At 66.7% G+C, this 22,557-nt stretch overlaps 1 protein-coding gene across 1 annotated transcript in view; it reads right to left on the reverse strand.

Moving 5' to 3' along the window:
* The window catches only part of LOC123350267 (myosin-10-like), a 50,935-nt gene that overhangs the window by 5,895 nt on the left and 22,483 nt on the right, over positions 1-22,557 (reverse strand). Inside the window, exons 17-38 of the mRNA XM_044988755.1 lie at positions 22,015-22,208; positions 20,153-20,274; positions 18,302-18,371; positions 17,423-17,583; positions 15,970-16,078; positions 15,465-15,596; positions 14,582-14,788; positions 13,539-13,676; positions 12,010-12,133; positions 11,688-11,859; positions 9,863-10,075; positions 9,214-9,358; positions 8,066-8,272; positions 7,457-7,561; positions 6,459-6,611; positions 4,826-5,074; positions 4,138-4,350; positions 3,282-3,494; positions 3,017-3,178; positions 2,223-2,351; positions 878-966; positions 344-467 (exon numbers count right to left, since the gene is read on the reverse strand). Coding sequence (XP_044844690.1) covers positions 344-467; positions 878-966; positions 2,223-2,351; positions 3,017-3,178; positions 3,282-3,494; positions 4,138-4,350; positions 4,826-5,074; positions 6,459-6,611; positions 7,457-7,561; positions 8,066-8,272; positions 9,214-9,358; positions 9,863-10,075; positions 11,688-11,859; positions 12,010-12,133; positions 13,539-13,676; positions 14,582-14,788; positions 15,465-15,596; positions 15,970-16,078; positions 17,423-17,583; positions 18,302-18,371; positions 20,153-20,274; positions 22,015-22,208 — 3,431 coding nt within the window. The remainder of the gene's footprint in view (positions 1-343; positions 468-877; positions 967-2,222; positions 2,352-3,016; positions 3,179-3,281; positions 3,495-4,137; positions 4,351-4,825; positions 5,075-6,458; positions 6,612-7,456; positions 7,562-8,065; positions 8,273-9,213; positions 9,359-9,862; positions 10,076-11,687; positions 11,860-12,009; positions 12,134-13,538; positions 13,677-14,581; positions 14,789-15,464; positions 15,597-15,969; positions 16,079-17,422; positions 17,584-18,301; positions 18,372-20,152; positions 20,275-22,014; positions 22,209-22,557) is intronic.

Here is a 22,557-nt window from a genome sequence, read left to right on the forward strand (position 1 = left end):
GGGAGTGGGGCGGTGGCTCAGCAGGGGGAGCAGGGCAGGAGCAGGGTGTGGGGCGGGGGCTCGGCAGGGGGCGCTGGGCCGTGGGGGCTCGGCAGGGGGCGCTGGGCTGTGGGGAGCAGGGCAGGAGCAGGGTGTGGGGCAGGGGCTCGGCAGGGGGAGCAGGGCAGGAGCAGGGTGTGGGGCGGGGGCTCGGCAGGGGGAGCAGGGCAGGAGCAGGGTGTGGGGCGGGGGCTCGGCAGGGGGAGCAGGGCAGGAGCAGGGTGTGGGGCGGGGGCTCGGCAGGGGGCGCTGGGCCGTGGGGGCTCAGCAGGGGGCGCTGCAGGGTTCTCGACCCCCCCCCCACCTGCAGGCTCAGCTTGCGGTAACGGTCGTTCAGCAGCTCCGCGTTGCTCTGCTCCTCGTCCAGCTCCTCCTCCAGCTGCCCGATCCGGGCCTCCAGGTGCCGCTTCTCATCCAGCAGCGCCGACCTGCGGGGAGGGGGGGCCTGGGCTGAGGGGGGCTGGGAGCCCGGGGCAGGGGCATCTCCGGGGCCAGCAGCTCCTGCCCCGTGCCCAGGATACGGATGGTGGCAGCAGCGGCTGGGGGCAGGGTGTTCACAAGGGAGTGTGGGGGGCAAATGAAAAGATGGGGTGGGTCATGGACATGGGGTGGGACATGGGTGGGGCGGGCATGGCAGTGGGCGGGGCAGGCAGAGGGGGCGGAGCTCATGGCAGCAGGGGGTGGAGCTCACAACAAGCCAGAGGCAGGGGAGGGGCGGGGCCCACCGTGGGCGGGGGGGGCGGGCTTTGTGCAGCGGGCAGGGCCCAGGGCACTCGTCATTGGCAGGGGCAGAGCCTATGGCAGTGGGTGGGCCCTATGCAGTGGGCGGGGCACTCACTTGCCGCTGACGCCATTGGCCAGCTCGTCGGCCAGGTCGTCGCGCTCCTGCTGCGCCTGCCGCTTGGCTCGCTCGGCCGCCGCCAGCTCCTGGAACGGGTGGGGCAGGGGTCAGAGGCGGGGGGGTCTTGGCTGCACTCGTGGGGCACTGACAGCCCCCCACAGCACGTACCTGCACCCACCACAATAGCCCCACCTCCTTGTAGAGAAATCTCTGTATTAACTATCTCTATAAATCTTTATGACGTTGCATTGTGTTATTTTGTATTAAGTATCTTTATGACATTGCATCTTGCATGATGTTATTTTGTATTTCATACGACTTGGCATTGTGCCTCTGTATTTTACTTGGCATTGTGCCTCTCTATTTTCATACAACTTTGTATTAGATCCTTATATAGAAAATTGGTAGAAAACTTTGTATCAAATGTTATAGCCCCTAAGGATAGTATAGTTAAAGTAAAAGAAACATGTGCCTTTTTGCTAGAAGTAGAATAAGATCCCCCCCCCCCCACTCTGTAATCAATTGCCCTATTGACTGAATGAGGTGTGAATGAGTGAGGCTTGGAAGACACCCACCTCCAGACAACTACAACAGTTGCAGAGGGAATGGGAGCCAGAGCAAAGGACAATACAACTTGTCAAGTGGACCCAATAAAGAGGAGCAGACATATTGACGGCCTCAGGGATTAGAAGCCAGCACCTGCTTTAGAAAACACCCTCTTTGAGCAGCACTGGGACAACACCCAGAGAAAAGCAGCGCAAAGACCAACGGACACAGACCAACGGACACAGACCCAGATTTTGAATCTGGTCTAGATTTGCATAAGTGGGAAGCTGCTATAAATGGGAGGTGTCTTGCAGAAGGACCCCGGGTCTCGTCTTGTCACCATGCGGAGCATCGATCCGGATCGGCAGAAGCCCGGCTCCACCCCCTCCCCCATCTAACTCACCTGGCCAGTGCAGTTCAGGGGAGCAACTCGTTGGTAACAACAGCAAGACGGAGTGTGCTTGTGTGTGTGTGTGTGCGTGTGCCTGTGTGTGTGTGTGTGAATGCAGGACTGTGAGATATCTCTCATATGCATATCACAGAGTATTAACTGATACCTGTATTACTAATAAATGTGGCGTTTTGCCTTAATCCCCCTGAAAAGATCCTGTATAGTACTTTGAGTACAACACCCTCACCTCATGTCACTGCATTAGCCCAGCCCCCAAATGAAAGAGCCCCACCCCCTCACCTCCTGCAGCTGAAGTAGCTCCGCCCCCAAATGAAAGAGCCCCACCCCCCTCACCTCCTGCAGCTGAAGTAGCTCCGCCCCCAAATGAGAGGCTCACCCCCTCACCTCCTGCAGCTGCAGTAGCTCCGCCTCCAAGTTTTTCAGTTTCTTCTCGTTCTCCCTGGACTGGATGAAGATCTCCTCGCGGGACGTGCGCGACTCCTCCACCTCCCGCCACAGCTCCTTCATCTGGGCCTGCGGGGGATGGGTTGAGAGCAAGCGAGAGGGATCCCGTAAGGCAGGGTAAGCCCCATCCCTGGGGCGCCCAGACGCCAGGGTCCAGTAATGCACGGTAAGCCCTGCCCCTGGGGGCCCGGACACCAGGGTCCTGTAATGCACGGTAAGCCCTGCCCCTGGGGCGCCCGGACACCAGGGTCCTGTAATGCACGGTAAGCCCCATCCCTGGGGCGCCCGGACACCGGGGTCCCATAACGCAGGGTAAGCCCCGCCCCGGACACAGGATAAGCCCCGCCCTTGGGGCGCCTGGATGCCGGGGTCCCATAATGCAGAGTAAGCCCCGCCCTGGATGCAGGATAAGCCCCGCCCCTTTGGTGCCTGGATGTCGGGGTCCCATAACGCAGGGTAAGCCCCACCCCTGGATGCAGGATAAGCCCCGCCCCTTTGGCGCCTGGATGCCAGGGTCCCATAATGCAAGGTAAGCCCCACCCCAGAGCACCCGGATGCCGGGGTCCCATAACGTAGGAGGAGGAGGAACAAGATACTCCAGCTCCCAGCATGCACTGCTCCCCTTCTGGCTTCCCCTGTGGCCCAGCTGGGTGCCTGATGCTCCTCCCTGAGCCCCTCAGGCTCCTCCTCCTGCCCCCAGGCCCCTCCCCCTGGCCCCAAGCCACGCCCCCCACCTGCAGTTTGCGGAGCTGCTTGACGGCCTCTTCGCGCCCCTTGTTGGCGGCGTCGATCTGCCCCAGCACCTCCTGCAGGTCCAGCTCCAGCTTCTTCCGCGCCGCCACCGCCTGGGCCCGCTGCTTCCGCTCGCCATCCAGCTCCTGCTCCAGGTCCCGCACCTGGTGGGGGGGAAAGGGGTCACCCACGGCCAGCGCCCGCCCTGCAGCCAGTGGGCACCAGCCTGCCGCCGGCCCAGCCCCGGCACCCCCCGGCCGCCCCCACCTGCTTGGCGAGCAGCTTCTTCTTGTCATCGTCGGTGTTGTCGCGGCTCTGCAGCTCCCGCTCATGCTGCGTCTTCATGGCCTGCAGGGTCACCTCCAGCCGCAGCTTCCCGTCCTCCGTGGCCTGCAGCTCGTCCTCCAGCTCCTCCAGCTGCGCCCGCATCTCCTGCACCTGCTGCTCCAGCGCCCGCTTCGACCGCTCCAGCTCGTGCACCTGCGGGAGGGCACAGGCCAGGGTTCCCAGCGTGCACTGAGCCGGCATCACCTGCAGGCACCGTGCCGCCGTCTCCAGCATGCACAGCACCACCGCCCTCCCGGGGGCACGGCCCAGGGCTCCCAGCATGCACTACACCCGGGTTCCCAGCATGCACTGCACCATGGCCCTCCCAGGGCATGGGCCAGGGCTCCCGACGTGCACCGCACCAGGGCTCCCAGCATGCACCGCGCCATGGCCCTCCCAGGGGATGGGCCAGGGCTCCCGACGTGCACCGCACCAGGGCTCCCAGCATGCACCGCACCAGGGCTCCCAGCATGCACCGCGCCATGGCCCTCCCAGGGCATGGGCCAGGGCTCCCGACGTGCACCGCACCAGGGCTCCCAGCATGCACCGCGCCATGGCCCTACCAGGGCATGGGTCAGGGCTCCCGGTGTGCACTGCACCAGGGCTCCCAGCATGCACCACACCAGGGCTCCCAGCATGCACCGCGCCACGGCCCTCCCAGGCACACACAGCTGTGTTTGACCCCACCCCCTCCCAGAGCTGGGGAGAGAACCCAGGACTCCTGGCTCCCAGCCCAGGCCCCCCTCCCCATGCCGATCCGGGGGCGGAACCCAGGCGTCCGGGCGGGGCTCCTTACGTTCTTGCCGACGTCGTCCTTGGAGCTGACCAGGTCGTCCAGCTCGGCCCGGAGCTGCTTGTTCTGCCGGTCCAGCTCCTCCCGCAGCTCCAGCGACTCCTCCAGCGCCCGGGTCAGCGACAGCACCTTGGTCTCCTTCTCCCGGGCCTCGGCCTCGGCCCGGTCCCGCTCCTCGGCGTGGCGCGCCGACACCAGCTTCTCCTCCGCCAGCATCTGCCGGGGGCCAGCGTGTCAGGGGGGCCCCGGCCAGGCTGGGGGTGGGGAAGGGGGGCCCCGGCCGGGCTGGGGGTGGGGAAGGGGGGCCCCGGCCGGGCTGGGGGGTGGGGGTGGGGGTGGGGAGCCCCGGCCAGGCTGGGGGCCGGAGCGGGGGACAGGGGAGGGGTGAGTAGGATTTAGGAGGCTCAGTAGCAGTGGAGGGTTCGTGGGTGGGGTTGGTGGGACATGGGGAGGGGGGAGTCAGTGGCTGTTGGATGGGGAGGTCGGTGGATGGAGGGGTCAGCGGCTGTGGGGGAAGGGAGCAGGGAGGGAAGAGAAGGGGGGAGGAGGGCAATGGGGGGAAGCGGGGGAGGGGAGCAGTGGAGGATGGGGGGAGCAGGGGGGGAGCAGAAGGAGATGCGGCAGCGGGGGGTGGGAGCAGCGGGGGATGAGGAGCAGTGTGGGGGGCAGGGGACAGGGGCCGAGTCCTCACCTGGTCGAACTTCTTCTGCCGACGCTCCAGGTTGGCCACCGCCTGGCGCTGCTGGCCCAGCTCCAGGCTGGCATCGTCCAGCTCCTGCTGCAGCCGCGCCCGGCTCTTCTCCAGCTTCTCGGCCGCCTGCGCCTTCTCCTCCCAGCGCTGCCCCAGCAGCTCCAGCTCCCGGGCCGCCCGCCGCCGCGCCTCCTCCAGCGCCTCCGCCGCGCCCGCGTCCTCCTCCAGCTTCCGCCGCGCCTCCACCACCTGCCGGCAGCCGGGTCAGCCGGGGAGCGGGACCCCCGCACGCCCCCACGGCCCCCACCCCGGAGCCAGCCGGCCCCACGCGCCCCCACGGCCCCCCACCCCTAAGCCGGCCAGTCCCAGAACATGCTCCCCAGCCCAGCCAGCAAATGGCCCCTCCCTTGGGAGATGCTGGGACACGAGCAGGGATGGAACAAAGAGGGGGCCAGGACAGGAAACACTGCACCTGCCGTGCCAAGCACACTGCGCCAGTGCTCTGCACCCACTGCGTCCCCTTCACTGCACCCCTGGCACCCCTCACATAACACCCACTGTGCCCCTCACACTGCACCCCTGCACCAGTGCTCTGCACCCACTGCGTCCCCTTCACTGCATCCCCACACTGCACCCCTGGCACCCCTCACATAGCACCCCTGCACCAGTGCTCTTCACCCGCTGCGTCCCCTTCACTGCATCCCTGGCACCCCTCACATAGCACTCACTGTGTCCCTCACACTGCACCCCTGTGCCAATGCTCTGCACCCACTGCGTCCCCTTCACTGCATCCCCACACTGCACCCCTGGCACCCCTCACATAGCACCCACTGTGCCCCTCACACTGCACCCCTGCACCAGTGCTCTGCACCCGCTGCGTCCCCTTCACTGCACCCCTGGCACCCCTTACATAACACCCACTGTGCCCCTCACACTGCACCCCTGCACCAGTGCTCTGCACCCACTGCGTCCCCTTCACTGCATCCCCACACTGAACCCCTGGCACTCCTCACATAGCACCCACTGTGCCCCTCATACTGCACCCCTGTGCCAGTGCTCTGCACCCACTGCGTCCCCTTCACTGCATCCCCACACTGCACCCCTGGCACCCCTCACATAGCACCCCTGCACCAGTGCTCTTCACCCGCTGCGTCCCCTTCACTGCATCCCTGGCACCCCTCACATAGCACTCACTGTGTCCCTCACACTGCACCCCTGTGCCAGTGCTCTGCACCCACTGCGTCCCCTTCACTGCATCCCCACACTGCACCCCTGGCACCCCTCACATAGCACCCACTGTGCCCCTCACACTGCACCCCTGCACCAGTGCTCTGCACCCGCTGCGTCCCCTTCACTGCATCCCTGGCACCCCTCACATAGCACTCACTGTGTCCCTCACACTGCACCCCTGTGCCAGTGCTCTGCACCCACTGCGTCCCCTTCACTGCATCCCCACACTGCACCCCTGGCACCTCTCACATAGCACCCACTGTGCCCCTCACACTGCACCAGCGCTTGGCACCCACTGCATCCCCGGCACCCTCACACTGCACCCGCGGCACCACCCACTGCTGTGCACACTGAGCCAGCTCCGTGCTGGCTGCACCCCCCTGCGGCGCCGGGCCAGGCCCACCTGCTGCTGCAGGGCCTGGGTCTGGCGGTTCAGATTGGCCTTCACAGCCTCCTCCTCCTCCAGCTGCTCCAGCACGGCGCCCTTCTCCTCCTCCAGCTGCCGCACCCGCGAGCCCAGCGCCAGCTTCTGCCGCGTCTCCTCCTGCAGCAGCTCCTAGAGGGGGGGGGGCATCCCGGGTTAGAGACCCTGCCGCAGGCCCCGCCCCCCCGACCCTGGGGCAGAGACCCCAACGCAGACCCTTCCCCCCCAACCTCGGGTTAGAGACCCTGCCGCAGACCCCACCCCCCAACCTCGGGTTAGAGACCCTGCCGCAGACCCCACCCCCTGGAGACCCTGCCGCAGACCCCACCCCCCGGAGACCCTGCCGCAGACCCTGACCCCCGACCCCAGGCAGAGACCCCACTGCAGGCTCCTCCCCCTGACTCCGGGTTAGAGACCCTGCCGCAGGCCCCGCCCCCCCCCGCCCCCGGGGGAGAGACCCCACCACAGGCCCCTCCCTCTGCCCCCAGGTTAGAGACCCCACCGCAGACCCTGACCCCCGACCCTGGGGCAGAGACCCTGCCGCAGACCCCGTCCCCTGACCCCAGGGAGAGACCCCAACCCCGGGGCAGAGACCCCACCGCAGGCCCTGCCCCCAGGGCACAGGCCCCGCACCCAGGAGCCAGGTCAGAGACCCCAACCCCCAGCAGAGACCCCGACCCTGGGGCAGAGACCCCACCACAGCCCCCTGCCAGACCCCCAGGCCCAGGGGCAGAGCCGCCTTGTGCCTACCGGACACCACCCTGCCCACACTAGCCACGCCCACTTCCCTGGCCCCACCCCACCTAGCTCCCCCCACTCAGGCCCCATTCCCAGCCCCCCCTTCAGAAACTGCTCCATCCCCTCCCCCCTGCATTAACCCCGTGCTGCCCAGAGCCCGTCCCCCCCGCCCCGAACCACTGCCCCCAACCCGGCACCTGCTGGGCTCAGCCCCGCGTCCCCCGGGGGGGCCCCCCTACCTGGGCATCCTGCAGGTGGGACTCCGCGGCAGCCAGCTCCTTGGCGAGCTTGGTCGTCTTCGACTCCGTGGTGCCCAGGGCCCCTGAGACGCCGTCCAGCTCACTCTGCCCGGGGGAGATGGGGGTGGGGGCTCAGCAACCCTGCTCCATGGCCCCCATCATCCCACAGAGGTGATCCGCGGGGCGGGGGGCAGGGAGGGGGCAGGATACCGGGGTAGATGGGCTCGGAGGGGTGATGGAGGGGCAGGATATCTGGGTAGATGGGCCCAGGGGGGCAGGGAGGGGGCAGGATGCCAGGGTAGATGGGCTCGGAGGGGTGATGGAGGGGGCGGGATATCTGGGTAGATGGGCCCAGGGGGGCAGGGAGGGGGCAGGATGCCGGGGTAGATGGGCTCGGAGGGGTGATGGAGGGGCGGGATATCTGGGTAGATGGGCCCAGGGGGGCAGGGAGGGGGCAGGATGCCGGGGTAGATGGGCTCGGAGGGGTGATGGAGGGGGCGGGATATCTGGGTAGATGGGCCCAGGGGGGCAGGGAGGGGGCAGGATACCGGGGTGGATGGAGGGGGCAGGATCCATGGGTACGATCCAGGGGGCAAGGGAGGGTCTCACCTGCAGCTTGGCCACGCGGTCGGCGAGCTCGGCCTTGGCTCGCTCGGCCTCGCTGGCCCGGATCTGCAGCTCCTGCACCTGCCCCTCCAGCTTCTTGCGGCGCTGGTCTGAGTCCAGCCGGGCGGCCTGCAGCCCCTTCACCTCCTGCACCAGCTCCGCCTTCTCCCCCTCTAGCGTCTGCTTCACCTTCTCCAGGGTCCCTTTCACCTGGGGGGGCCGAACACCACCTCACACAGAGCTAACACCCCACAGCAGAGCCCGAGAGAACCCAGGAGTCCGGACTGCCAGCCCCCGCCCCCCTGCTCTCACCACTAGACCCAAATCCCCTCCCAGAGCCAGGGAGAGAACCCAGGAGTCCGGGCTGCCAACCCCTGCCCCCCTGCTCTCACCACTAGACCCCACTCTCCTCCCAGAGCCGGGGAGAGAACCCAGGAGTCCGGGCTGCCAGTCCCAGCCCCCCTGCTCTCACCACTAGACCCCGCTCCCCTCCCAGAGCCGGGGAGAGAACCCAGGAGTCCGGGCTGCCAGTCCCAGCCCCCCTGCTCTCACCACTAGACCCCGCTCCCCTCCCAGAGCCGGGGAGAGAACCCAGGAGTCCGGGCTGCCAGTCCCAGCCCCCCTGCTCTCACCACTAGACCCCGCTCCCCTCCCAGAGCCGGGGAGAGAACCCAGGAGTCCGGGCTGCCAGTCCCAGCCCCCCTGCTCTCACCACTAGACCCCGCTCCCCTCCCAGAGCCGGGGAGAGAACCCAGGAGTCCGGGCTGCCAGTCCCAGCCCCCCTGCTCTCACCACTAGACCCCGCTCCCCTCCCAGAGCCGGGGAGAGAACCCAGGAGTCCGGGCTGCCAGTCCCAGCCCCCCTGCTCTCACCACTAGACCCCGCTCCCCTCCCAGAGCCGGGGAGAGAACCCAGGAGTCCGGGCTGCCAGTCCCAGCCCCCCTGCTCTCACCACTAGACCCCGCTCCCCTCCCAGAGCCAGGGAGAGAACCCAGGAGTCCGGGCTGCCAGCCCCTGCCCGTGCTGACCCCACTGAGCTCCCCCCAGGCAGCACTGGGGGGAGATGGAAGCGGGGAAGGCTGGGGGAGCCCGGCACAACAGAGATCCAGGCACAGGAGAGCAGGGGGGACCCTTCCCCTCCCGGCCCATACCCGGCGCGACTGCTCCAGCTGCTCGGACAGCTCCTCCAGGGCGTGGGCGTGCCGCTGGCGCATCTCCAGCACCTGGGCCTCGTGCGCCTTCACCTCGTCCTCGATCCCCTTCTTCAGCTCCGCCACCTCCTGCTCCCGCTTCGACCTGCGGGGGGCAGCAGTGAGCCACGGGCTGGGGGCGCGCAGGGGCTACTGCTCCAGGGACCCCTCGCCCTGTGCTGAGACGTGGGGCGGGCTGGGTGCACGGGGACTTTGCCGGCTCCGGGTGGGTGCACAGGGATGTGGCTGGCCCTGGGGGGAGGCGGACTAGGTGCGTGGGAATGCGGCTGGCTCTGGAGTGAGGTGGGCCAGCCCCAGGGGTAGGCAGGCCAGGCACACAGGGATGCGGGTGGCTCTGGGGGGAGGCGAGCCAGGCCCATGGATGTGGGCGGCTCTGGGGAAGGTGTGCGGAGATGCGGCTGGCTCTGGGGGGAGGCGAGCCAGGCCCATGGATGTGGGCGGCTCTGGGGAAGGTGTGCGGAGATGCGGCTGGCTCTGGGGGGAGGCGAGCCAGGCCCGGGGACGTGGGCGGCTCTGGGGAAGGTGCGCCGAGATGCGGCTGGCTCTGGGGGGAGGCGAGCCAGGCCCGGGGACGCGGGTGGCACCGCACCGGAGCTCCTGCTGGGCGGCGGTGGAGTCCAGCGTATCCTCCAGCTCGGTTTTCAGGGCCTCCAGCTCCTCGCCCTGGTCCCGTCGCTGCTTCTCGGCCTTGGCCCGAGCCGCCCGCTCCGTCTCCAGGTCCTCCTGCAGCTCTGTCAGCTGGGCCTGCAGCTCTCGCAGGGCCTTCAGCACCTGGTTCTTCTGGGCCGACTCCTCCTCCAGCCTGCGGGGCAGAGAGCAGGTCAGCACCGCCGGGGGGGAGGGGAGAGAGCGGGTCAGCACTGCGGGGGGGGAGTGAGCGGGTCAGCACCGCCGGGGGGGGGGAGTGAGTGGGTCCGCGCCGCGGGGGGGGAGGGGAGTGTGCGGGTCAGCACGGCGGGGGGCGAGGGGGAGTGAGCGGGTCAGCACCGCCGGGCGGGGGAGTGAGTGGGTCAGCACCGCGGGGGGGGGAGTGAGCGGGTCAGCACTGCGGGGGGGGGGGGAGAGAGCGGGTCAGCACCGCGGGGGGGAGGGGAGAGAGCGGGTCAGCACCGCCGGGGAGTGGGGAGTGAGCGGGTCAGCACCGCCAGGGGGGGAGGGGAGTGAGCGGGTCAGCACCGCCGGGGGGGAGGGGAGTGAGCGGGGCAGCACCGCCGGGGGGGGAGGGGAGTGAGCGGGTCAGCACCGCGGGGGGGGAGGGGAGTGAGCGGGTCAGCACCGCGGGGGGGGGAGTGACTGGGTCAGCACCGCAGGGGGGGGTGAGTGAGTGGTCAGCACCGCCAGGGGGGGAGGGGAGAGAGCGGGTCAGCACCGCCAGGGGGGGAGGGGAGTGAGCGGGTCAGCACCGCGGGGGGGGGAGTGAGTGGGTCAGCACCGCAGGGGGGAGGGGAGAGAGCGGGTCAGCACCGCCGGGGGGGAGGGGAGAGAGCGGGTCAGCACCGCCGGGGGGGGGAGGGGAGTGAGCGGGTCAGCACCTCGGGGGGGGAGGGGAGAGAGCGGGTCAGCACCGCCAGGGGGGGAGGGGAGTGAGCGGGTCAGCACCGCCGGGGGGGGAGGGGAGTGAGCGGGTCAGCACGGCGGGGGGGGAGGGGAGTGAGCGGGTCACCACCGCGGGGGGGGGAGTGAGTGGGTCAGCACCCCCCGGGGGGGAGGGGAGAGAGCGGGTCAGCACCGCCGGGGGGGGAGGGGAGTGAGCGGGTCAGCACCGCGGGGGGGGGAGTGAGTGGGTCAGCACCGCGGGGGGGAGGGGAGTGAGCGGGTCAGCACCGCGGGGGGGGGAGGGGTGTGAGCGGGTCAGCACTGCGGGGGGGGAGGGGAGTGAGCGGGTCAGCACCGCGGGGGGGGGAGTGAGTGGGTCAGCACCGCCAGGGGGGGAGGGGAGAGAGCGGGTCAGCACTGCGGGGGGGGAGGGGAGTGAGCGGGTCAGCACTGCGGGGGGAGAGGGGAGTGAGCGGGTCAGCACCGCGGGGGGGGGAGTGAGTGGGTCAGCACCGCCGGGAGGGGAGTGAGCGGGTTAGCGCCCGGGAGGGGGCAGCCAGCGGGGGGGGGGGGCCAGCAGGGGGTCGGTGGCTATAGGGGTGGCAGGGGGTCGGGCAGCAGGTACCTGGCAGGGGGACCCCAGTGGGGTGGGGGCACGGGGCAGGGGGGGATCCAGTGGGGAGGGCAGGGCAGGGGGATCCTGGTGGGGGGGGCAGAGCGGGGGTCCCTGACCATGGGAGGACGCAGCAGGGATCCTAGGGGAGGGGTCTGGGGGGCCCCAGGCAGGAGTCGGGAGCAGATCTCTGGGGAGACCTGGCCGGGGGATGGGGGAAACGGGGGGGGGGCGGATGAGGAATAGGGGGGATCGGGGGGGGCACCTGGCCAGGGCGGCCTGCAGCTCGGCCTCCTTGCGGGCCAGCTGGGCCCGGAGCTCCTCCAGCTGCTGCTGCAGCTCCAGCAGCTGCTCCTGCAGGTCGCTCGTCTCCCCGTCCAGCCGCCGTCGCTGCTTCTCCAGCTCCTGGCGCCCCTTCTCCTCCTTCTTCAGCCGCTCTGCGGGGGGGCGGGGGGGTCAGCCCCTGGGGAATCCCTGCCCCCCAACAGCACCCCCCATCTCCCCATCCCCCGTGCCGGCCAGGGCTGCTAGGGCCTCCCCCACCCGGACGCCGGGGTCCCCCAGGGGCCCATTCCCCCCCCCCTCACCTTCCATGTCGGCCAGGACGGCCTCGTATTTGTTGCGCAGCTTGGAAAGGCTCTTCACCTTCTCCTCCTCCTCCGTCATGTGCGAGGTGAACTCCGCCAGGCGCTCCTCCATCAGCTTCCGCTCCTGGGGGGCGCGGGGCGGAGGTGAGGCCGTGCCGGGGACCCACCCGCTCCCACCCACCCTCCCCGCTGGGAAAGGAACGGGGGATGGACTCCAGCTAGGGCGCGGGCGGGTTCGGGGGGACGCTTCGCGGCTGGATCCGGATTCAGATCCGAACGGGTACGGAAACACCGATTCTGACCGCGACTTAGATCACAGCACAGAGCCGGCTTCAGCTCTGGGTCACACCCCAGCTGGCGAGGTCCTGATCTGGATCACGGTTCAGCTCAACCATCCCGGATTTGGGTTCAGAACTGGACTTCAAATCGGTTGAGAGTTTGGGCTCTAATTCCGATTTGTATCCAGATTAGGGGTCAGATGGGGATTTGTAAAATCCCCATCCAGGCTTGGATTCAGATTCAGTTGCATTCGCATCTTGCACCTACATGAGATCTGGATCCAGATTCGGATCAAAACCAGTGCCAGATCAGGATCAGAAAATTAGATTTAGATTCAAATTCAGATACAGACCCTGTTCTGGATCTTAAATCAGATTTAAGTGTGGACTATAATTCAGATTAGGATCAAAACTGCAATTAAGGGTCAGATTAAGATTAAAATCCAGATTCAAGAGTGCACTGTGATTCAGATCAAGATCCAGGTTTAAAGTGAAATTAAGATCCAGATCTGCATTAAGATCCAGTGTATATTTGGATTCAAATTCAGATCAAGAGTCAGATTCAGTGTGAAATTAAGAGCCAGATTTAAGGGGCAATTAAAATGTGGACTCAAATTTAGATTAAGATTAATATACAGGTTTGAATTAAAATTCAGATTTGGAATGAGATTAAGATCCAAATTCAGATTAAGATTTAGTGTACGTCTGGATTCAAATTCAGATCCAGAGTCAAATTAATATCCAGATTCAAAGTGAGATTAAAATCCAGATCCAGAATAATATGATCTGGATTCAAATCTAGATTAGGATTCAAATGTAGGTTTAGATTAAAATTCAGATCCAGATTAACAATTGGCGAATATTTGGATTAAAATTCAGATCCAGAGTCAGATCTGGATTCCAATTCAGCAGGAGATTAAGAGCCAGAGTCCGAACCAGATTCAGACTCCATTCTAGGTGTCACGAAAAACTCAGCTCCCAATTAAGATCCAGAGTCACATCTGGATCACAATTCAGATCTCAGTTTGGGCTCAAACCCACATTCCGATCCAGAGCGAGAACAGGATCCAAACTGAGGCTAAGACACACAGACCCGGGAGCATCTCCTCTCACCCCCATGAAGAACCCAACCACGGGGGTTGGCAAGGGGGCACAGAGCCCCACAGGGAGGGGGCGCAAAGGGTGGACTGGGCAGCGGGGACCGGACTCCCCTCCCCAGCATGCGGGGCACACAGCCCGGGGCTCCCTCACCTTGTGCAGCTTGGAGTTCTGGTCCTCCAGCAGGAGCAAATCCTCCTCCATCTTCTTCATCTTGGACTCCGTGGTCACCTTCTCCAGCTGCAGCTTCTGCCGAGCCGCCTCCTCTTCCTCCAGCTGCTCCTCCATGTCCTGGGGGGCAGCGGGATGTCAGCGGGCTTGGGGCTGGCCGTCGGTGGGGCTCAGGGCATGGGCAGTGGCAGAGGACGGGGGGCGCGGGGCTCAGGGGGGTGGGCACCCGTGGAGGGCTGTGGGGTGCGGGGCTGGCTGGCAGTAGGGGCAGCCGGGGCAGCTCCCTCCCAAGACAGCCCGGGGACAGAGGCGCCAGTCGCAGGACAACCTCACAAGACGGGTGGGAGAGGGCCCCCTTCCCGATCCCGGCTCTGGGATGGGAGTGGGGCCTTGTGGTTAGAGCAGGGGTGGGGGCTGGGAACTAGGACTCCTGGGTTCCATTCCGAGTTCTGGGATGGGGGAATTGGGTTCAGTGGTTAGAGCGGGGGGGATTGGGAGCCAGGACTCCGGGTTTCAATCCCTGGCTCCGGGAGGGAAGTGGGTCCTAGTGGTTAGAGCAGGGGTGGGGGCTGGGAACTAGGACTCCTGGGTTCCTTTCCAAGCTCTGGGATGGGGGAATTGGGTTCAGTGGTTAGAGAGGGGGGGATTGGGAGCCAGGACTCCGGGTTTCAATCCCTGGCTCCGGGAGGGAAGTGGGTCCTAGTGGTTAGAGCAGGGGTGGGGGCTGGGAACTAGGACTCCTGGGTTCCATTCCAAGCTCTGGCATGGGGGAATTGGGTTCAGTGGTTAGAGAGGGGGGGATTGGGTGCCAGGACTCCGGGTTTCAATCCCTGGCTCCGGGAGGGAAGAGGGGCCTAGTGGTTAGAGCAGGGGGGATTGGGAGCCAGGACTCCTGAGTTCTCTCCTGGCTCTGGGAGAAGACGTGGGATGCCAGCCGAGCCCCATGGGGTGGCCCAGACATGCCAGCTGGGCTGTGCCCCTCGGGCCGCGGCACCATCAGGGGTCCCCCCCCCGTCCCCTGGTACCTGAATGTGCTGCTGCATCTTCTTCTTGTCGTTGTGCAGCTGCTGGCAGCGCTCCTCCTCCTCCTCCACCCGCCCCTCCAGCTCGTGCAGGATCTCCTCCAGCTCCTGCTTCTTGGTGGCCAGGCGCGCCCGCAGCTCCTCCGCCTCGGCGAACAGCTCCGTCTCCGCCTGCAGCTGCTCCGCCAGGATCGCCTTCTCCTCCGCCAGCTGCGGGGCACGGCGGGCTAGTGCGCTGGGAGCCAGGACTCCTGGGTTCTCGCCCCGGCTCCCAGAGGGGAGGGGGGGCTAGTGCTTAGAGCATGGGGGCAGGGAGCCAGGACTCCTGGGTTCTCGCCCCGGCTCCCAGAGGGGAGGGGGGGCTAGTGCTTAGAGCAGGGGGGCTGGGAGCCGGGACTCCTGGGTTCTCTCCCCGGCTCTGGGAGGGGAGGGGGGGTCTAGTGGTTAGAGCAGGGGGGCTGGGAGCCAGGACTCCTGGGCTCTATCCCCAGCTCCCAGAGGGGAGGGGGGGTCTAGTGCTTAGTGCACAGGGGCAGGGAGCCAGGACTCCTGGGTTCTCGCCCAGCTCCCAGAGGGGAGGCGGGGGGCTGGGAGGCAGGACTCCTGGGTTCCATTCTCAACTCCTAGAGGGAAGTGGGGGGTAGTGCTTAGAGCGGGGGGGAGGAGGGAGGCTTGGAGCCAGGACTCCTGGGTTCTATCCCCAGCTCCTGGGGTGTGGGGGGCTAGTGGACTGGGGGGGTTGGGACCCAGGACTCCTGGGTTCTAACCTCAGGTCCCAGAGGGGAGTGAGGTTGAATGGTCTCCTGGGTTCTCTCCCCGGCTCTGGGAGGGGAGTGGGGGGCAGGAGTCGGGCCCCTTCCCGGTCCCTCGCTCCCCCACACCTCACCTGCTGGTACTTGCTCTCCAGCTCCCTGAGCTCGCTCTCGGTTTTCACGTGTTGATCCTGCACCTTCTGCAGCTCCACGGCCTTGGCCTGCATCACCTCGTCCTGCCGCGTCACCTGCAGCAGCGGCTTCACCTGCGGGGAGGGGTCAATGGGGGGTGAGTCCAGACCCCCCCACGCACACACCCTGACCCCCGGCCTTGGATCCCGGCTCCCCACCCCCACCGCTGCCCCCAGCCTGGCTCCGGACCCCCATGCCGACGTCCCCAGCCCCGCCCCCCTGGGGCCTGCACCCTCCCACCCCCACATCCCCACCCCCCCTTCCCCAGGGCCTGTGCCCCACCCACACATCCCCACCCTCCCTCCCCGGGGCCTGCACCCCCCTCCCAATATCCCCACCCCCATCTCCCCGGGGCCTGTGCCCCCACAGCCAATACAAACTCAGGGCCCCTCCCACACCCATTATCCCCCCCGCCCCTCCCAGCGCTCAGCCCCGCCCAGCCCCCACCTTGGTGAAGAGGCGCCACCACTGCCAGTGGCGCAGCTTGAGGTAGGCGGCGCAGTTCCGCTGCATCACCCGGAGGGCGCTCAGCTGCTGCTGCTTCTTCATGAACGCCCTGCGGGGGGGGGGGGGGCAGCCCGTCAGCCCGGACGCCTGGGTTCTCGCCTCGCTCCGGGAGGGGAGTGGGGGCTAGTGGTTGGGGGGGGGGGCTGGGCGCCAGGACTCCTGGGTTCTCTCCCCGGCTCTGGGAGGGGAGCGGGGTCTAGTGGTTAGAGCAGGGAACTGGGAGCCAGGACTCCTGGGTTCTCCCCCTGGCTCTGGGAGGGGAGTGGGGGCTAGTGGGGTGAGGGGCTGGGAGCCAGGACTCCTGGGTTCTTTCCCTGGCTCTGGAAGGGGAGTGGGGTCTAGTGGCCAGAGCAGGGGAGCTGGGAGCCAGGACTCCTGGGTTCTCTCCCTGGCTCTGGGAGGGGAGTGAGGTCTAGTGGTTAGAGAGGGGGGGCTGGGATCCAGGACTCCTGGGTTCTCTCCCTGGCTCTGGGAGGGGAGTGATGTCTAGTGGTTAGAGCGGGGGAGGGGCTGGGAGCCAGGACTCCTGGGTTCTCTCCCCGGCTCTGGGAGGGGAGTGGAGGCTAGTGGTTAGAGCGGGGGAGGGGCTGGGATCCAGGACTCCTGGGTTCTCTCCCTGCTCCGGGAGGGGAGTAGGCTCTAGTGGCCAGAGCAGGGGAGCTGGGAGCCAGGACTCCTGGGTTCTCTCCCTGGCTCTGGGAGGGGAGTGAGGTCTAGTGGTTAGAGAGGGGGGCTGGGATCCAGGACTCCTGGGTTCTCTCCCCGGCTCTGGGAGGGGAGTGGAGGCTAGTGGTTAGAGCGGGGGAGGGGCTGGGAGCCAGGACTCCTGGGTTCTCTCCCCGGCTCTGGGAGGGGAGTGGGGTCTAGTGGTTAGAGCAGGGAACTGGGAGCCAGGACTCCTGGGTTCTCTCCCTGGCTCTGGGAGGGGAGTGGGGTCTAGTGGTTAGAGCAGGGAACTGGGAGCCAGGACTCCTGGGTTCTCTCCCTGCTCCGGGAGGGGACTAGGCTCTAGTGGCCAGAGCAGGGGAGCTGGGAGCCAGGACTCCTGGGTTCTCTCCCTGGCTCTGGGAGGGGAGTGAGGTCTAGTGGTTAGAGAGGGGGGGCCTGGGATCCAGGACTCCTGGGTTCTCTCCCCGGCTCTGGGAGGGGAGTGGAGGCTAGTGGTTAGAGCGGGGGAGGGGCTGGGAGCCAGGACTCCTGGGTTCTCTCCCCGGCTCTGGGAGGGGAGCAGAGGAGCTGGGAGCCAGGACCTTTCCCTTCACAGCCCTGGGAAGTGGGGCCCTGCCCACCCACCAGCCCCCCGACCCCTGTTCGCTCCCAGCGGTGGGTATTGCCCTGGCCCCGCGCTCCCCCCCAGAGCTGCACACATCCCCCCCCCCCCCCCGGCACTCACTTGCGGGCCAGGTACCCGCGCGCGGCGGCCTGGAAGGAGACGATGATGTCGGTGATCTTGAGGTCCCGCTCCTCCTCCAGGTGGGCCAGCACCCCCGCCCGGAAGAAAATCTTGCTCTGGCCGATGCGGTACAAGTTGGCGTCAAGCTCCAGGGCCTTGATCTGGGGCAGGGGGAGAGAGGGGGGGTGAGCGGGGGAGGGGGAGCCGGGGTCCTCCCCAGGCAGCAGCCGCCCAGCAGGGCAAAGTCCTCCGGCGGGGAGGGCGGTTTGGGGGGGACGAAGGGGATGGAGCAATGGACGGGTGGAGGGGGGTGGAGGGGGATAGGGAGGCAGGGATGGGGGGGGCTGAGGGGGTGGGTGTGATGGGGCGGGGGTGTGATGGGGGTCTGAGGGGGGATGCCTGGTTGGTGGATTGGGGGTGGCTGGAAGGTGGGGGGAGGAGGGGGGATGGCTGGGGAGGGGGGATGGGGAGGTGGATGGGGGAGTGGGAGGAGGGACGGGTGGGGGGTGGCTGGAAGGTGGGGGGAGAGGTGGATGGGGGATGGGGAGATGGATGGGGGGATGGCGATGAGGGGGATGGGTGGGGGGATGCCTGGTTGGTGGATTGGGGGTGGCTGGAAAGTGGGGGGAGGGGGATGGGGGGATGGCTGGGGAGTGGGGGGCGGTGGCAATGAGGGGGGTGGGGTGAGGGACCCCCCCGGAGCAGGTGCTGGGGGCAGAAGACTCGAGGTTGGGGGTCCCAGCCCCACTGCCTCCCACTGCTGACCCCACCCTGAGTCCAGGTTGCTCCCAGTGTGGGGGCCAATCCCCAGGGTGGGTGGGGTCTGGCTCTCAGAGCCCCTCCCCCTGGACAGGCCCCGCCCCCTGCCCCACCCCATACCATGCGCTCGCAGGCCTGTTTCCCGTCCATGAAGCCCTTGGGGATGGCGTTGGAGGTCAGGATCTCGTACCTGCAGGGGGGAGGGGAGAACAGGGGTCAGAGGTCACACAGCCCCTTCCCCCCATGCCCGTCCAGACCAGCCACTGGCGGGATACCGGGGTAGATGGGCCCAGGGGCCAGGGGAGGCGGGATACCGGGGTAGATGGGACCGGGAGCCGGATGGGGAAGAGGGATACCGGGGTAGATGGGCCCGGGAGCCGGGGAGGCAGGATACCGGGGTAGATGGGCCCGGAGGCCAGACAGGGGAGGTGGGATACTGGGGTAGATGGGCCTGGGGGAGTCGGGATACCGGGGTAGATGGGCCCGGGGTGGATGGGGGAGGCGGGATACCGGGGTAGATGGGCCCGGGGTGGATGGGGGAGGCGAGATACCGGGGTAGAGGGGCCCGGGGTGGATGGGGGAGGCGGGATACAGGGGTAGATGGGCCCGGGGGAGGCGGGATACAGGGGTAGATGGGCCCGGGGGAGGCGGGATACCGGGGTAGTTGGGCCCGGGGGAGGCGGGATACCAGGGGTAGATGGGCCCGGGGTGGATGGGGGAGGCAGGATACCAGGGGTAGATGGGCCCGGGGTGGAGGGGGGAGGCGGGATACCAGGGTAGATGGGCCCAGGGTGGATGGGGGAGGCGGGATACCAGGGGTATATGGGCCCGGGGGAGGCGGGATACCGGGGTAGATGGGCCCGGGGGAGGCGGGATACCGGGGTAGATGGGCCCGGGGGAGGCGGGATACCGGGGGTAGATGGGCCCGGGGGAGGCGGGATACCGGGGGTAGATGGGCCCGGGGGAGGCGGGATACCAGGGGTAGATGGGCCCAGGGGAGGCGGGATACCGGGGTAGATGGGCCCGGGGGAGGCGGGATACCGGGGTAGATGGGCCCGGGGGAGGCGGGATACCAGGGGTAGATGGGCCCGGGGGAGGTGGGATACCAGGGGTAGATGGGCCCAGGGGAGGTGGGATACCAGGGGTAGATGGGCCCAGGGTGGATGGGGGAGGCAGGATACCAGGGTAGATGGGCCCGGGGGAGGCGGGATACCAGGGTAGATGGGCCCGGGGTGGATGGGGGAGGCGGGATACAAGGGTAGATGGGCCCGGGGGAGTCGGGATACCGGGGTAGATGGGCCCGGGAGAGGTGGGATACCAGGGTAGATGGGCTCAGGGTGGATGGGGGAGGCGGGATACCGGGGTAGATGGGCCCGGGAGAGGTGGGATACCAGGGTAGATGGGCTCAGGGTGCAGGGGGGAGGCGGGATACCAGGGTAGATGGGCCCGGGGTGGATGGGGGAGGCGGGATACCAGGGTAGATGGGCCCGGGGTGGAAGGGGGAGGCGGAATACCAGGGTAGATGGGCTCAAGGTGGATGAGGGAGTCGGGATACCAGGGTAGATGGGCCCGGGGTGGATGGGGGAGGCGGGATACCAGGGTAGATGGGCCCGGGGTGGATGAGGGAGGCGGGATACCAGGGTAGATGGGCCCGGGGTGGATGGGGGAGGCGGGATACCAGGGTAGATGGGCCCGGGGTGGATGGGGGAGGCGGGATACCAGGGTAGATGGGCCCGGGTGGATGGGGGAGGCGGGATACCAGGGTAGATGGGCCCGGGGTGGATGGGGGAGGCGGGATACCAGGGTAGATGGGCCCGGGGTGGATGGGGGAGGCAGGATACCAGGGTAGATGGGCCCGGGGGAGGCGGGATACCAGGGTAGATGGGCCCGGGGTGGATGGGGGAGGCGGGATACCAGGGTAGATGGGCCCGGGGGAGGCGGGATACCAGGGTAGATGGGCCCGGGGGGTACCTCTGGCGGAACTCCTGGAAGATGATGCGGTTGGGGAAGCCCTGGCGGCAGATGCGGATGCCCTCCAGCACCCCGTTGCAGCGCAGCTGGTCCAGCACCAGGTGGGGCTCCAGCTTCCCGGCCTGCAGGAGGGAACGTCAGAGCCCAGGGAAGCGGGGGGGGGGGCACTCGTGCGGCGCACCAGGGCTGGCACGCCACAGCTCCCGGCCCCTCGCACCCCAGGGGCACCGCGCCAACGCAGGCTGCAGCCGTGCACACGAAGCAGGGCAGCTGCCCGCCCCAGGCTGGCACCACGAGCCCTCGGCAATGCTCACGCTCGCTGCTCCTTGTCCCTTCACACTTCCACACACACCCACGGCACACTGGTGCCAGCCCTGCAGAAGCCCCTTCGCCAGCTCACCCTCGCATGCCCTCCCTTGTGCACAACGGCTGACACCGGCTCCCACGGGGACACATGCTCCTTCACTCGTGTGTGTGTGTGTGTGTGTGTGCAGGTGAGGATACATGGGGAGTGGTGCACACCCAGCAAGGGCACGAACACCTTCATATGTGTGCACACGCACTCGCTCTCACCGCAACACACACATCCTCGGAGGCTGATGGAGCTTGCACAGTTTTGCACTCACACTTTATATCACACAGCAGTTCACACTTCTCCCCATATTGAAAGCACTTGCACAATTTTGCACACTCAATTGCTTTTGCACAGCTGTTCACAATTCCATGTATGAGCAATGGTGCTTGCACTGTTTTGCACACACATTCTCACCTGGCTGTTCACACTTCTGCATACGCTGATGGTGTCCACAAAGCTTTGCACACTCACACTTGCTCTTGCATGGCAAGTCACACTGCCCAGCAAGGACGATGTCACAGAGGTTCACATTTCCCTGCACACACAATGGCACTTGCACAATTGTGCATGCACTCTTGCTCTTGCACAGCCATTCACCTTCCCCTGCAGGTGAACAAATATAAATGGAGCTCACCCAGTTTTGCACACTTGCTCTCACATGATGGTTCACAATTCTCCACATGCTGACAGTGCTTGCATAGTTTTGCACACTCACACTCAGTCTTGCACACTAGTTTGCACTGCCGCACATGAACAATGCAACAACACACACATTAGCGCTCTCACCACAGTTCACATTTCCTCACAGGCACAATGGCGACTGCATGATTTTGTGCTCACACTCACTCTCACACAGCCAGTCACACTCCGTGCATGAAATTGGCACTCACAACATTTTTCACACTCACACCCGCACAGCCATTCACATGCCCCTGCATGAACAATGACACACTGTTTTGCACATACACACTTGCTCTTCCATGGCAGGTCACACTGCGCCCTCTATGAACGATGCCACATGTGCACACTCACATTCGCTCTTGTGGGGGGGGAAATGTGAACCCCTGTGCACTATGACACTTGCACAATTTTGTGCTCACACGGCCATTCAGTCTCACCTGCCGGGACAATGGTGCTCACCCAGCTTTGCACACACAGACCGCACTCTCACACTCAGTTCACACATCCCCACACACTGACTGCTCTTGCACGGTTTTGCACACTCACTGTCACACAGCTGGTCCCATTTCCCCACATGCACGATGCCCCTTGCACAATTGTGCGCATTCCCACTCACTCTTGCACAGCCATTCCCACTCCCCTGCACGAACAATGCCGCTCACGAGCTTTGCACACTCCCCCTTGCTCTTGCACGGCAGGTCCCCTGCCCCCGCTTGCCCGATTCGGCCCCCTTGCTCCCACTGCCGTTCCCGCTTCCCCACAAGTGCCACGCCCCACCCCTTGTGCCCCCTCGCACGCCCGGCTGGCACCAGGCCCGACGGCTCACCCGCTTCTCGTGGTTGGGGATGATGCAGCGCACGAAGTTGGGGTTGGTGTTGCGCAGGGTGGCCATGAGCTTGGCCAGCGACTCCTTGTAGAGCTGCCCCACGGTGCGGAACATCCCCTTCCTGGTCTTGTAGGAGGCCCCGAAAGCCACGTCCCCCATGCCGCTCACCTGGTCCAGGCCCACGATCCGGTCCACTGCGGGCGAGGGGGCGGGGTCAGCCGGGAACACCCCCCCCAAGTCAGCGCCCCACAGCGCCCCCCGCTGGGAGAGTGGGGAGACCCCCAAGAGCCAGACCCCACAGCGCCCCCCGCTGGGAGAGTGGGGAGACCCCCCCAAGAGCCAGACCCCACAGCGCCCCCCGCTGGGAGAGTGGGGAGACCCCCAAGAGCCAGACCCCACAGCGCCCCCCGCTGGGAGAGTGGGGAGACCCCCCCCAAGCCAGCGCCCCACAGCGCCCCCCACTGGGAGAGTGGGGAGACCCCCCCAAGAGCCAGACCCCACAGTGCCCCCTGCTGGGAGAGTGGGGAGACCCCCAAGAGCCAG

This window comes from Mauremys mutica, chromosome 15, assembly GCF_020497125.1.
Source record: "Mauremys mutica isolate MM-2020 ecotype Southern chromosome 15, ASM2049712v1, whole genome shotgun sequence".
NCBI lineage: Eukaryota > Metazoa > Chordata > Testudines > Geoemydidae > Mauremys > Mauremys mutica.